Source organism: Helianthus annuus, chromosome 3 (genome assembly GCF_002127325.2).
Source record: "Helianthus annuus cultivar XRQ/B chromosome 3, HanXRQr2.0-SUNRISE, whole genome shotgun sequence".
NCBI lineage: Eukaryota > Viridiplantae > Streptophyta > Magnoliopsida > Asterales > Asteraceae > Helianthus > Helianthus annuus.
In genome coordinates, this window is record NC_035435.2 from 147,185,492 (window position 1) to 147,199,878 (window position 14,387).

At 39.5% G+C, this 14,387-nt stretch overlaps 2 protein-coding genes across 2 annotated transcripts; both read left to right on the forward strand.

Moving 5' to 3' along the window:
• The first annotated feature begins 1,257 nt into the window (after nt 1–1,257).
• On the forward strand, nt 1,258–3,953 carry LOC110929962 (CASP-like protein 1). The gene is made up of 3 exons (XM_022173159.2): nt 1,258–1,552; nt 2,698–2,827; nt 3,571–3,953. The coding sequence occupies exons 1-3, from the start codon at nt 1,320–1,322 to the stop codon at nt 3,796–3,798; spliced, it is 591 nt and encodes a 196-aa protein (XP_022028851.1). The 5' UTR covers nt 1,258–1,319; the 3' UTR covers nt 3,799–3,953.
• A 2,325-nt stretch (nt 3,954–6,278) lies between these two features.
• LOC110932204 lies at nt 6,279–6,680 on the forward strand. Its single transcript, XM_022175557.1, has one exon. The coding sequence runs from the start codon at nt 6,279–6,281 to the stop codon at nt 6,678–6,680; it is 402 nt and encodes a 133-aa protein (XP_022031249.1).
• The last annotated feature ends 7,707 nt before the right edge of the window (nt 6,681–14,387 follow it).

A 14,387-nucleotide genomic window follows, 5' to 3' on the forward strand; every position in this document is an offset into this window, starting at 1 on the left:
AACTTATTAAGAGGACTAGAGATTCATGAACCTAAAAGAAGGTTTTGTTTTACTAAAAGTCTAAAACCCAATAGTCGCACTAGGTGTGTCCCAATACATGTAATCTGAATTTTAAGATGACACTTGTCAGTTTCAACTTTGCTACATGAGATCATATAGACACATGACTAGAAACAGCCACTGTAGCATTGCATTGTTAAGGGACCACCTATGAGAGTAGTACCAAGCTTCATGAACATCTGTTTGTATACGCAACATGTCTTTCAGTTGACATTGACAAACTAACGGCCAAAAATTATTCAATCAATCCAACTGTCATATATACATACACTAAACCAAATTATGCGTATCTCCGATAAGACTTAAAATGTATTACTATCCTAATTCCTACTAAAACGATAGAATTCTCAACAACATTCAATGGAGTCATTACAAGATCACGGACTTGTATTTGGATTAAAAATAGATTAAGACTCCACTCCATACACTAGAAGGATCAATGTATGTTCTTAGATTTTCGTTTTCAGTATTTTCTAGCTCCTTCCTGGCTAGTTCTGTTGATCTTTATTTATCTTGAGACATCAGTCATCACCTCTGAATTTCTCTTGAGACACAAAGGATAGTAACTATTTAATTTACTATTTAATTTAATGACGCTAGGTTTTCTACTTTCTTAATTGATGTTTTTAACTTATGATATATTTTTTTAAACAAAACAGTTTTCCAAGGACATTTTGTTTTTATTATCTAAGGTCATGTGTAGTCATAAAGCCCTTTTGTGGGCGTTATGCGACACGTGTCGTGCCACGTCACACAGGGGCTTTATGTCACTAGAGCCCGTAGTCATAAAGCCCCTACCTCATCATAACCAAAGTGTAAAATGCAGGGACCAAAGTGTAAAATGCAGGGACCAAAGTGTTTTAATGCAGGGACCAAAGTGTAAAATGCAGGGACCAAAGTGGAAAATGGAAACAACAAAACGCCGTGAAAAAAGTAGCGCCCTCCCCCCATTTTCATCTCATAAAGCCCCCCGTAATGGTGTTCAAGGGCTTTATGGGGCTTTATGAGGTGAGATGGAGCCCCACTACACAAGGCCTAACAAAAATGCAAATAAAAAAGGCGTAAAAGTCTTGAACAAAGAGACATAAAGTTCAATTATCGAATGGAATAATAACAAAATGGACTTAATGTTGAATACGATGTCTCACTAAGACCAAATCAAACGCTCTAATCTTGTATAAATCTACATATTGTGTCTAACAATAAAGCACACTTTGACACAAAACACAAACTTCAATTTGCCACTTTCCACAGCAGCCATGACATCCAATGACACCACAACTCCTCCATATGCCACCACAGTGAAGCCGATGGCACCACCGCCGGAAAACAAGGATAGCATAGGGCCGGTGGTTGATGTTGGATTGAGGTTCTTGCTGTTTGCAACTGCCTTGGTTGCAATCATCGTTATGGTCACTTCTAAACAAACCAAACTGGTTCCTTTTTTAGGCATCTCAATTGTCGCAAAGTTCACTCAATCCCCAGCTTTCGTGTAAGTAATGACATCAACAAAAATCCATATTGAACTAAGGCATGCGTGGTCATAACCCCCATGGGGGGTTATGAGGGGTTATATATGTATGTATATATATGTGTGTGTGAGAGATCTTTCTTGTTTGGCGTCATTATACACATCGCGGGACTCAAAATTTTCACCCATAGCTCCCGGGGGCGGTGTGCCCTGGCGCTATGGGACGCTATGGTGGTGTACGATATGCTTCATAAAGCCCAGCTATGCAAGGACTAATTGACAGGAGAAAGAAGTTACGTAACATTAATTATGCTAAATACTACATAGAGGCGTACACGAGATACACATAATTACAATAAACACACACACACATATATATATAGGGGCGGACCCACATATAGTGGGTCGGGGTCCCCGGACCCCAATGTTTTTTAAAAAATTAATAGATCCGATATATTAAAACTCCAAAGAACCCCATAAAATTAATTAGGTGGACACCATAATATCAAGAGTCAAAGCTGGTGCATTGGTAAGCCCTTTCTTTGGTGACAAGAAGTCAAAGGTTCAAATCTTGTACCTCTCTTTTTTGTGTTCTGTTTTTTTTCTTGTCTAAATTTAAAACTATGGGTTTCTTACTTCCTAAACAAACACATGCAAACATACATAAAACAGTTAATTTGGTGTATCAGTTTTTTTTTTTTTTTTTTTTTTTTTGGAGCTGGTCCACTAGGACTTTTGATGGCTGTAGGTTTTTATTTCTATTGCCTAGCACTCTCGCATTCTATTAATAAGATTTGTTGGCCTTAAAAAAAGACTTACTTTCTTAAAACTTGAATTCTAGGGCCAATGATGTAAGGATCAAAAACTTGTATGTTATGAATTTTAACTTTAAAAATTTGCAATGCTTTTTTTTTTCGTTTCGAATGAAATCGTATTCTTATTGTGTGTTTTCTAAAGAGTAAAGAATATATATCATGTGTTCCTCGTTCTGACCTGACCCGAACGACGATCGACCCGAAAATTTTAACGTCGGGTTTTGAAATGTTAGAACACTGAACAAATTTTAGTCGCAAGTTTAGGTTATAAATGGCCAGTTTTCTAGTAGTGTAATGAATTATGAATTATATGAGTTTAATACTAGCTATTGGTGGTTATATATCACTCAGATACTTTGTAGCAGCACTATCGGTGACTTGTTTGTACAGCGTAATCACCGGCGTGGTATCGCTTTTGGTGTTGATGAAGCCAGGAGGACAATTCACAACGCTTCAGTTCCATTTTGTGATACTTGATGCTGTAAGCTCTTGAACCATACTTTATTTTGATTGTTTGTACATCTTGCAACTCATGCAAGTCCATTGAGGTGGCAAGCTAGCTAGCAAACTCCTCTAGAAACACTTATATATCCAAACTCCAAACCACATGTAAATCCAAAAGCTCATATATTTCCTTAACATGGATCAGTCTTTCATCCCAAAACATAAATCAACTTGCATAATAATTAATTAAGCCAATTAAATTTAGGCAAATTGGATTTAAATAATCCCAACTCATTGTTATTGGCCAATAATAATCCCAACTCATTTAATCACCAATAATAATCCGAACTATTCATTTTTGTTTGTAAAATACTCCCAGTTAAAAAAACACTAACTAGGTTAAAAAATTGCTGATGTGGCATGCCACGTCACCTGCCACATCAGTTGCCACGTCATCAAAATGCCACGTAGACAGCCACATAAGCTGCCACGTCATCAAAAAATGCCACATCAACTGCCACGTCAGCAAATTTGCTGATGTGGCATGCCACGTCATCTGCCACGTCAGCAACTTTTTAACCTAGTTAGTGTTTTTTTAACTGGGAGTATTTTACAAACAAAAGTGAATAGTTCAGATTATTATTGGTGATTAAATAAGTTGGGATTATTATTGGCCAATAATAGTGAGTTGGGATTATTTAAATCCAACTTGCCTTAAATTTAATGTCATATTTTAAAGGAGATAAATGAACTTATAACTAATGGGTATACATGGTGCAGCTGCTATTAGGCATCGTGGCTGCAGCGACAGGAGCAGCAGGAGGAGTCGGATACATTGGATACAAAGGAAACTCGCATTCGCAATGGAACAAGGTTTGTGATAACTTTGGTTCCTTCTGCACACACTTTGCAGCCTCAATTTTTCTATCGCTTATATCCTCCATATTGCTTCTACTGCTCGTCTGGCGCTCCGTTTATGTGCTTTCGAAGAAGATCAGCAGGCCATAATATGATTATTTCAGATGGAGATTTTTGTAATCGATCTCTGCGCACCATGTAATAAAAACATAGCTAATCAAGTAGCATATGTGTAAATTTCTAGTTTTATTTTGTCAACAACAATTTGGATTCACTTAACCTTGGTGTTTGAATATTTTCGTGAATTCCATAATTCTCTATATGAAAGAGTAGAAGCTTACCTCAAGTTTAAATTAACTAATTAAATTAAAAGTTTAAATAACAGTCTAGTTGATTAATTAATATACGTTGCACTATTTACTGCTCGTTTGGAACTGTTAACGATCAATCATTTTATTTGTTTATTTTATATATTTAATACTTTTGTCATTTATTATGAACACATATATATCTTGATTGCATATGTGTAATAACCAATATGTGTATAGCCAATCTAGATATATGTAATAATCTATATCTATACTATATAATAAAAGAAACCTATTTTGGAATACTTGTCATTCTCTCATTTAATTGATTTAAATTATTAATAATATACTAATAATAATAATATTTAATCTAAATTAATACAAATTCTTATTATTAATAATATTTAATCAAATCTAAAATCTAATCTAATACAAATTTTTATTATCAATAATATTTATTTAAATCTAATAAGAATTCATACAAATTCCAAAGTTGATATTAACTTTCAAATAATTAAAAAAAAATCCACCTAACATCACAAATGTTTCTGTTAAGTTCGATTAATTAATTTGTTCAACAATCACTATTATCTTTTATCATTTAGTACGGTTAACCGATTTATCATCATACAACCTCCCACCTATTCAATCATATGATTTTTCAATCTTATATTAACTAAATAAATAAAATTAATATTCAATCTTATCCTACTTTAAATATAAAAAAATCCGCAAGTTCAGATTAATATTCAATCTTATCCTACTTTAAATATAAAAAATCCGTTAGTTTTTTTAAATATATTTTTTTTATTATTTGGTATATAAAATCATATTTATTCAACCCATGTAATACACGGGGGTTTTTAAAAATAAACTTTTTTATTATTTGGTAAACAATATTACATTTATTCAACCCGTGTAATACAATGGTTTTAAAGATATAATTTTTTATTATGTGGTATATAATATTACATTTATTCAACCCGTACAATACATATGGTTCTTATAGAGATAACTTATTTTATTATTTAATATATAAACTTACATTTCTTCAACCCGTGCAATAAATGAGGCTTTTAAAAAGATAATGTTTTATTATTTGATATATAAAATTCATTTATTTAATCCGTGTAATACACGGGGTTATAACCTAGTAAAATTACATATAATAAATAACAAAACTATCATCAAATAATATTAAACATACAAAATAAATAAATAAAATGATCCAGCTACTATCCTTGGTCTGTTATTTGTTGCATCAACAAGTTGGCGCCCACCGTGGGGCTACGCCACTATTTTTCTTCAAAAGACCTAGTAGTGTAGCTCCATTCTCCTGAAATTACCATGTCAGAAAGTGGATCCCCGGGAGAAGTAAATCAGGTTCCAAACACCTCTACCCCGGGTACTAGCCAAGCTCATGTGGCTATACCAACTTCTTTCTCAACTCCGGGGAGCACTCTTGAATTCCTCACTTTCAACACTCCAACTCCGTCCAGATCCGGAGTCCCTTCTCCCAATGTTGGTGTCTCGGACACCCCGACACGTGTTGAACTTACCCTCGAGTGGGTTGCCAACAATTTCTTTGAGTTGAGGTCTCTCCTCAACCAATATGTAAGTAGGGAAAGAGACAAGGGAGTAAGGATTCGTCTAGACTATGATGAGCCTGAACCAACATTATCTCCCGGACCTCCCGTCCCTCCTTTTACATCTAGGGATGAGGCTGGCCCCAGTAATCCTCAAAACCTTAACCCGTATCTGTACGCGAGGCCAAATCCTACAGCATACCCTCTCTTCTCATCCCAACCAGCTACAAGCGGTGCTCCACTAGGCCATGAGCTGACCCTTGACCAGCTCCTACAGTCCCCGGTGACGAGCCTTCCACCCTTAACAACAACTTCATGGGAACAGGCCTTGTCGGTACTCCTCTTGGCATGAAGTGCCGTTATGAGCACTCCCTTGGGAGTTAACTGCTCTGTTGCACCCGGAAGCCTTCAAGGCTTCAACCTTCTGCCTCAGATGATGACCCAGATGATGACCAGTTTCCCGTGGCAGCACTTCATCAATCAAGTGCTAGCAACCCAAGGGAACAACAACAACGTGGGTGCAAGGGTTGAAGAAGATTTAGCCAAACCTTACAAGCCGAGTAACCTCTCATGCTTTTCACAGCAAATAGCCGATTATGATTTTCAAACAAAGATCAAAATGCCATCCCACATCAGTACATATGATGGGACTGAAGATCCTGAAGACCATCTTCAGATCTTTACTGGTGCCGCAAGAATCGAGAAATGGTCAAATGCTGAATGCTGCTTGATGTTCATGCAAACCCTTGTCGGATCAGCCAGAATTTGGTTCAATGACTTACCTGCTCGAAGCGTTCGAAGCTTCGATGATCTAAACAAAGGGTTCCTAGCCAATTTCTCTCAACAGAGGCAGTATGTCAAAGATGCTACAGTGATCTTTCAGATCAAACAAAGAGATGATGAAAGCCTTCGAGCGTTCATAGAAAGATACAAGAAGGAAGGTCTAACTTATGTGGGGGCAGACGAAAAGATGAGGGTGGCCTGTTTCATGAATGCCATTACCTCAAAATATCTCACAAGGGATTTCAACAAATCCCTGCCCAAGACCTTGGAAGAAGCTCTCGATAGGGCTGAAGCCCACATCCAGGGAGAGGAGGCAGTAGACATTAAAGAACAAATGAAAAGAGGATCCAGCTAGCGAGGCAATAGCCCAGCTAGAAAGAGAGGAAACTTCAACTCCTATGACAGACGCCAAAAGGGTTCAGACCATCGAAGGTCTGAAGGCCGAAACCCTCCCAGCAGGGAAAAAGGCATGAGTTTCACACCTCTCACCAAGACTCTTCAAGAAATCCTAGCTGCAGAAGAAGTCAAACAAAACTTTCGACCTCCTAGGCCTCTCCCCAAAAGCAGAAAGAATGAGAACTTCACACAATACTGTGAATTTCATGAAGAAAAAGGTCACCATACCAATGATTGCTTCCAGCTTAAGAAAAGGATTGAAGAAGCTGTTAAGTCCGGAGAACTTGCTCATTTGGTAAAAGGAGTAAGGGACAAAATGGCTGAAGGAAAATGCAAGGAAGTCAATATGGTGGATTTTGATGGAAGGGTTCCACACAAGAAGCAACGGTTGGAAGCTTGGGAGCTTCAGTGTGTTTGCTTTCCCCCAACAGAGAAAGACCCTCTTTCAAACCCTCTCGTGGTTGAAGCAACTGTGGGAACATTACAAACAAGTAGGGCATACATAGACACTGGGGCAGCTACTGAAATCATGTTTGAGAAGTTCTTCAATCGCTTGAGCAATGAAGAACGTTTAAGGCTTCAACCCTCTGGAACCTCCATAAAAGGTATTGCCGATATACCCCTTAAGCCTTTAGGGTAACTGACACTTAATGTTCGTTTCAGCCAAGGTCAGCAAGAAAGAACCCAACCACTCACCTTTGTGGTTATCAATATTCCCTCAAACTATGACGTGTTCATCGGGAGGCCAGGACAGTGTGCATTTTACATGGCTGTGTCTGTCGGCCATGGCACTGTCAAATTTCCCACCGAGAGGGGAATAGCAACCCTTCAACCTTCCCAGGAAGCCTACATGGTTGAAGGTGAAAGCTCCAAAAGCGTAGAAGACAAGCAAAGGCTAATCATAAATCCTAAGTACCCTGAACAGAGAATAAGGGTCAACCCAAACCTTTCACAAGAAACCCTTTCATATCTTGAAAAATTGCTAACACACTACAGCGATGTCTTCGCTTGGTGTCCGGAAGATATGACCGGGATCCCCCGAAACATTGCTGAACATGAGTTAAGGATACTACCAGATGTTAAGCCTGTGGTCCAAAAGAAAAGAAGTCTAGCACCTGAGAGAAGCCTGGCTGCTTGCCAAGAAGTTGAAAAGCTTGTGTCAGCCGGCATTTTCCGAGAAGTCAAGTACCAATCATGGGTTGCAAACCCAGTTATGGTCAAGAAGCCAGACAACTCTTGGAGGATGTGCATAGATTTCAAAGATCTTAACAAAGCTTGTCCCAAGGATTGCTATCCATTGCCAGAAATTGATCTCAAGGTTGACTCCCTCACCGGTTACCCTTTCAAGTGCTTTCTTGATGCTTACAAAGGGTATCATCAAATACTCATGAAAGAAGAAGATGAAGAAAAGACAGCGTTCCACACCGATAAAGGAATATTTTGTTACCAAAAGATGCCTTTTGGCCTCAAAAACGCTGGGGCAACCTACCAACGTCTAGTGGACAAAGCCTTTGCAAGCCAAATTGGTAAAAATATGGAAGCATATGTCGATGACTTGGTGATCAAAAGCAAGACGGAGTATCAAATGCTCGATGACATTCAAGAAACTTTCAAGAACCTCAGAAAGGTTAACATGAAGCTCAACCCTGAAAATGTTCATTTGGGTTTGAGGAAGGCAAGTTCTTGGGTCAAATTGTTGGGAAACAAAGCATCAAGGCTAACCCAAACAAGGTGAAAACTGTTCTTGAAACCAAACCACCAAAAACCAAGAAGGAGGTTGAAAGCCTGAATGGGAAGCTTGCAGCCTTGAAGCGTTTTACCTCAAAGTTAGCAGAAAGGTCTCTCCCCTTTTTTAAAACGCTCAAAGGTTGCACTGATAAGAAGGACTTCAAATGGACTGAAGAGGCCGATGAAGCCTTTAACCAAATGAAGCAGCACCTAGCTTCCCTACCTGACATGGTAGCCCCAGAAACGGGAGAATTAATCTCAGTATACCTCTCAGTTGCTGAAGAAGCAATAAGCGTGGTCCTCACCGTTGAGCGAGAAAAAGCACAGGTACCCGTTTATTTCTTCAGCAAAACTCTAAAATTGGCTGAAACCAAATATCCTCCTTTGGAAAAAATGGCCCTAGCCCTAGTTCAAATAGCTAGAATGCTTCGAAGGTATTTCCAAGCACATCCTATACAAGTGGTCACCGACCAACCTATCAGGAGTGTGCTTGAAAAACCAGAAAACTCGGGGCGATTAGCCAAATGGGCAGTGGAACTAGGTGAACACAACATCACTTATGTCCCAAGAAAAGCCATCAAAGCCCAAGTTTTGGATGATTTCATTGTAGAAGTCCCTATACAAACCATCACTGAAGTAAATACAGCCGCCACTGAACCCTCAAGCCTTGAAGCCTGGAAGCTTTTTACCGATGGGGCTTCAAGCGTTGAAGGGTCAGGGGCTGGGCTTATTCTGATCAACCCAGAAGGGTTAGAATTCACATACGCTCTTCGCTTTGATTTTCAGACAACCAACAACGAAGCCGAATACGAAGCACTGATAGCCGACTTAAGACTGGCTAAAGAGATGAAGGTCCAGAAGCTTGAAGTGTTCACAGATTCGTTGCTGGTATCAAGCCAGGTGAATGAAAGCTACATTGCAAAGGAGCCCAACATGAAAAGGTACAAAGAAAAATCCAAAGAATTGATGGATACCTTCCAAACATGTAGTATTAAGCAAATCCCCAGGTCCCAAAACAAGAAGGCAGATGCCTTAAGCAAGCTTGCGTCTCTCACTTTTGCCCACCTTACGAAGAAGGTGTTGGTAGAAGTGTTAAAGGCTCCATCAATTGATGAGTTAAAAGTTCAAGATGTAATCACCGATGAAGATCCAAATTGGATGACTCCAATGAAGAAATTCCTCAAAAACGATGAATTGCCTAGTGATCAAACAGAGGATGAAAGGGTTAAAATTAAGGCAAGGCAGTATGTACTACAAGGTGAAACCCTTTACAAAAAAGGTTATCTTGCTCCCTTGTTAAGATATGTAGGTCCCGAGCAAAGTCAGTATTTGATCAAAGAAATTCACGAAGGTATATGCGGAGCTCATTTTGGAGCTAGATCGGTGTTTGCCAAACTCATGAACCTTGGGTATTTTTGGCCCTCAATGCACCGAGATGCCGCTGAGCAGCTAAAGAAGTGTGATGCCTGCCAAATTCATGCACCTGTCCCAAAAAGTTCTAAACATGACCTTGTCCTAATAACCTCAGCATGGCCCTTCTACAAATGGGGCATGGACATCATCGGACCATTCCCCCCAAGCAAAGGTGGAGTAAAATTTTTGTTGGTGGCCATAGATTATTTCACCAAGTGGCCCGAAGTTAAACCACTTACAAGAATCATGGGTAAGCAGGTCATTGACTTTGTTTGGGAGAACATTATTTGCCGTTATGGATTGCCGGGAGTACTTGTCACTAACAATGGAAAGCAATTTGCTGAGAAGCCTTTCAGCATTTGGTGCAAAGAATACAGGATAAATCAAGTCTTCAGCTCAGTGGCTTACCCGCAATCAAACAGTCAAGTTGAAAGGACGAATCGAAGCATAGTGGAAGGGATCAAAACAAGATTGGGAAGGTATGAAAGCAACTGGCTTGAAGAGTTGCCAAGTGTTTTATGGGCAATCCGGACAACCGAAAAAACAAGCCATAAAAGAACACCTTATAGCCTAGTATTTGGGTCTGAGGCTGTAATTCCTGCTGAAATAGGAGTTGTAACACAACAAGTCGTCAACATAGATCCCGAAACAAACCAAAAAGAGACTATGTTGAACTTACAACTCCTAGAGGAAGCACGAGACCAAGCCGCAATTCAAGAAGCCAAATACAAGCAACGAATGGAAGCCTACTACAACAAGAGAGTCAAGAATGAACGTTTCAAGCCAGGAGACCTGGTCCTTAGAAACAATGAAGCTAGCAAGAAATAGAATCAAGGAAAGCTTGGCCCAAAATGGGAAGGCCCATACACCATCCTTGAAGCACATAAGGGTGGATCCTACAAGCTAGCAGACCCAGAAGGTAAAAGGCTTCCAAGGCACTGGAATGGAAAAACCTTGAAAAGGTTTCATGTCTAAACGGGAAAGATTGGTTTGTATTTCACAATGTTGCATTTCAAGAGTTGAACTATGAAAATCTTTTGTAAAAATGTCTCTTGAATGAATGAAGTTGTTTTATCAAATTTGTTTTTCTATCCTAAAATCAAGTTGAGAACCTAGCAAGAAACTCCATGGCAAGGGCCATGTAAGGGGTTGAGCTCACAGGCCACATCGCTCAATAGGTTCAAGGGTTGAATGGACCTATATAAGGGGTGAGTTCCTAAATCAATACAACTCCATGAGACTTATTATAAAAAACAAAGTGGTCTCATAGACAGGTTTGAACAGCCTACACCAAATGTTCCTTAAGCCTTAGAAAAACAGCAAGCAAACAGGCTTACGAAATCAAATAAAATGATAAAAAGGATAGGTGCTATGTCTTCTTATTAAAAATACCAAGGCTAAGTGTCTGCAGCACTGAACCCTTTAAGGTGTCTAAAACATAAAGACAACGCAAACTTAACAAAGACAAAGGTACAAGAAAAAGGAAATAAATCAAAGAGCAATGCAACAACTTGAACAAAAGGTTATAAAAACCTAAAAAATACAAACCAAGTCAAGTTATAAAACTAAGAAGCCTTCAAGGCTTCAAGCCACGAATGAGATAACTCAAAACCTTAAAGGCTGTAACCTACTTATAGACAGCCAAAAAGCTTAAAAGCTTGAAACCAACAAAGCTGCCTTCAACCAAATAGGCACAAGTATAAAAACAAAGCGCAAAGAAAATAGTTAAACATAATATCATAACAAAGAAAGGCCCGAAAGACTTTCAACCATTCAAGCACAAGTTAAAACAAGTCCTAGTGACTTGCAAGTTTGGATATTGTTCAAACGGCCATACAGGCCTAAAAGCACAACCACATAACAGGAACCTTAGGGGTTCCTGCAAAACCTAATATTGTTTAAAGTTAACATTACAAACCACAAATTGTTTTTGAGTGCTAAGAAAGCTATGAATATCCGTTAAGCATCGGCAGAAGGCTTGGAAACCCCGGAACCTTCAGCCTTGGCCTTCTTTGCTTTCTTGGACTTCTTAGCTTTTGCACCACCATCACCACCTACTGCTGAAGCCTCCAAGCTTGCATCCTTCGAAGCATCAAGCACACTTGAAAGGGTGTCATCACTATCTCCCGAGTAGGATCTCTTCTTCGAAAGAGAACCCAAGACTTCAGCACAGACTTTTTCATTAAGGCCCTCCGGTTTCAAGTCCTGTAACACAGCAAGAGGCTTACCAAAGCAAGAAGAAACTTGATGAATATAAGGGTAGGTCAGCCTCTCCATCTATTCAACGGAGCCCTTGAAAACATCGGAAGCTTCAGGATGAAACAAAGGAGACTTCTCCAAAGGATGGCCAGATTCATGAAGCTTATAACCTGTAATAAGGCCTTGATGTTTCCCCAAGTTAAGTAATTTAGTGTATACTTCACCAAGTGCGGAATTAAACTCCTTGGAGTGGAGAAGGTAGATGATAACCTGTTGAAAGCCTTGCTCGATCAACCATTGGTTATCATCGGTGGCCTGAGCAACCGCAGCCTTCAACCCTTCCTTCTCTGCATCAAAAGCCCTTTGCTAAACAGACAAAGCTTCCCTATCAGCCTTAAGCTTCAACCGATAGGCCTCAAAGCTCTTCTTTAAATCACTCATTTCAATATCATGCCTCCTAATCAGTTCACTAACCTCCTTGTCCCGCGCCTCTTCTTTCTTAGCAAACCCAGCTATCTCCTTCTTCATCGCGGCCATTGAAAATTTCATCTTATCTTTCTTCTTAGAAAATTCTTCATATTCTTGCATCCTCTGACGAAAACGGGCAATGCCCTGAGGGAGCATGGCAGCAAGGTTGCAGATACTCAGAATCATGCGAGATAACATCATGTTATCATCCATCTCAGCAATAGTGTTGTGAACTGAAGGGGGAGCAATGTGACTCAAAGCATCTTCACAAACAGCAGCATCTTTGAAGCTGTCATCAATTTTCACCGACCAACCAGGCACATAAATTTCGTCTGGATCCAACCCTTCAACATCCCTGCTTGAAGAACCCTGAACAGGGGTAGCAATAACCTTTTTGGCTGAAGCCTTCTTACCATGGATAACCAGTTTCTTCTCCTTTTCAACACCCGCTTCAACACCTTGATCTTCAGAAATTTCAATATCATCACTCAACTCCACTGGTTCAGTAGAAGTGGATTGAGGAGCAGCCTTCAACAAACGGCGGGTAGACCGATGGGTTGAAGTCTTAGGAGCATGAGACTTGGAAAACCTTTGACATTGGAAGCACCAACATGACCCGAACCCTCGAACCTTTGTTCAGCAGTCCTAACTACAACGTTTTCATCAGGAACAGATGGGGCATCCCCATACACAACATCAGAAGTGTCGTCACTCTTGATAAAATCCAGGGCAAACATGATTACAAATAACAAAAAATAAAACTCATAAGACATAAATAAAGAAAAATGCAAAGATGGCAAAAAAGGAAAATGCATACCCGTGCCACTCCTCATTAGAACCGGATCCCGATCGGCATTTTCCCACAATTTACTAATCCCTAATAAAACTAGCAAGTGTTCAGGTAATGGACGAACCCTCGAAGGGCACTCCCGGATGGTTTTGAGATAAGCATCATTCAACTTAGATTCAGAGGGTTCCTGTTCATTGAGAACGGCATCCGGGTGCCGCCACACCATTTTGAATGGGACAATAGAATCAGAAACCCAGAAAAAGCGATATTTCGAAGTCCCGAGTGTTGTAACCATAGACGAAATAAGACAAACATCAACCTTGGATGTTTCAAAAGTGAACCAGTCACCGCTTTTAGCCAATCGGAAAAAACGACGAAAAAGCAAAAGTGAAGGATCATAACCAAGGGCACGGCACAAAACTTCGAAATGTAAAACCCTAGCCATACCCTTTGGGTGAATCTGACCAAAAGAGACTCGGTAACACTCCAATAATTTCAAAACAAAGAGGGAAAAAGGATAACAGAGGTTCCAAAACTCAAAATGATGGCAATAAAGAGCAATCGAACCAGGGGTCGGTTTATCAACAGAAACATCACAAGCAGGAGCGGTCGGATTAAACATTTTATCAATACCATATTCCACACAAAATAAATCTACCTCTTCTTGGGTTAATCGGGAAAAGGATGTTCCCAAATCCTTACGAGCACCCATTCTACAAAGAAAGTAAAGAAATACAAAAGAAACCGAACTAACCTTGAAGAGAGGAAAGGAATTGCAGAAGAAAACTTGAAAGGACAATGCGGAAATTGAATGATATCATCAAATATAAAATAAAACTCAAAATAATGGTGATAATTGCAAACAGTTACTTTCTGCAAAACCGCCGCCCTATAAACTGCCACACATCAATCAAATCAGTTGTCAGTTATTTAAAATTCAAAAATTAAGTGCCTCTAACCCTTTAAGCCTTTAAGCTTTGAACCCTTGAAGCCTTTAGTCAATAAAACACATGTATAAAAGTCAGAAGTCTTTGAGCTCATTTCCCAAAAACCTCTGACTTGGGGGGC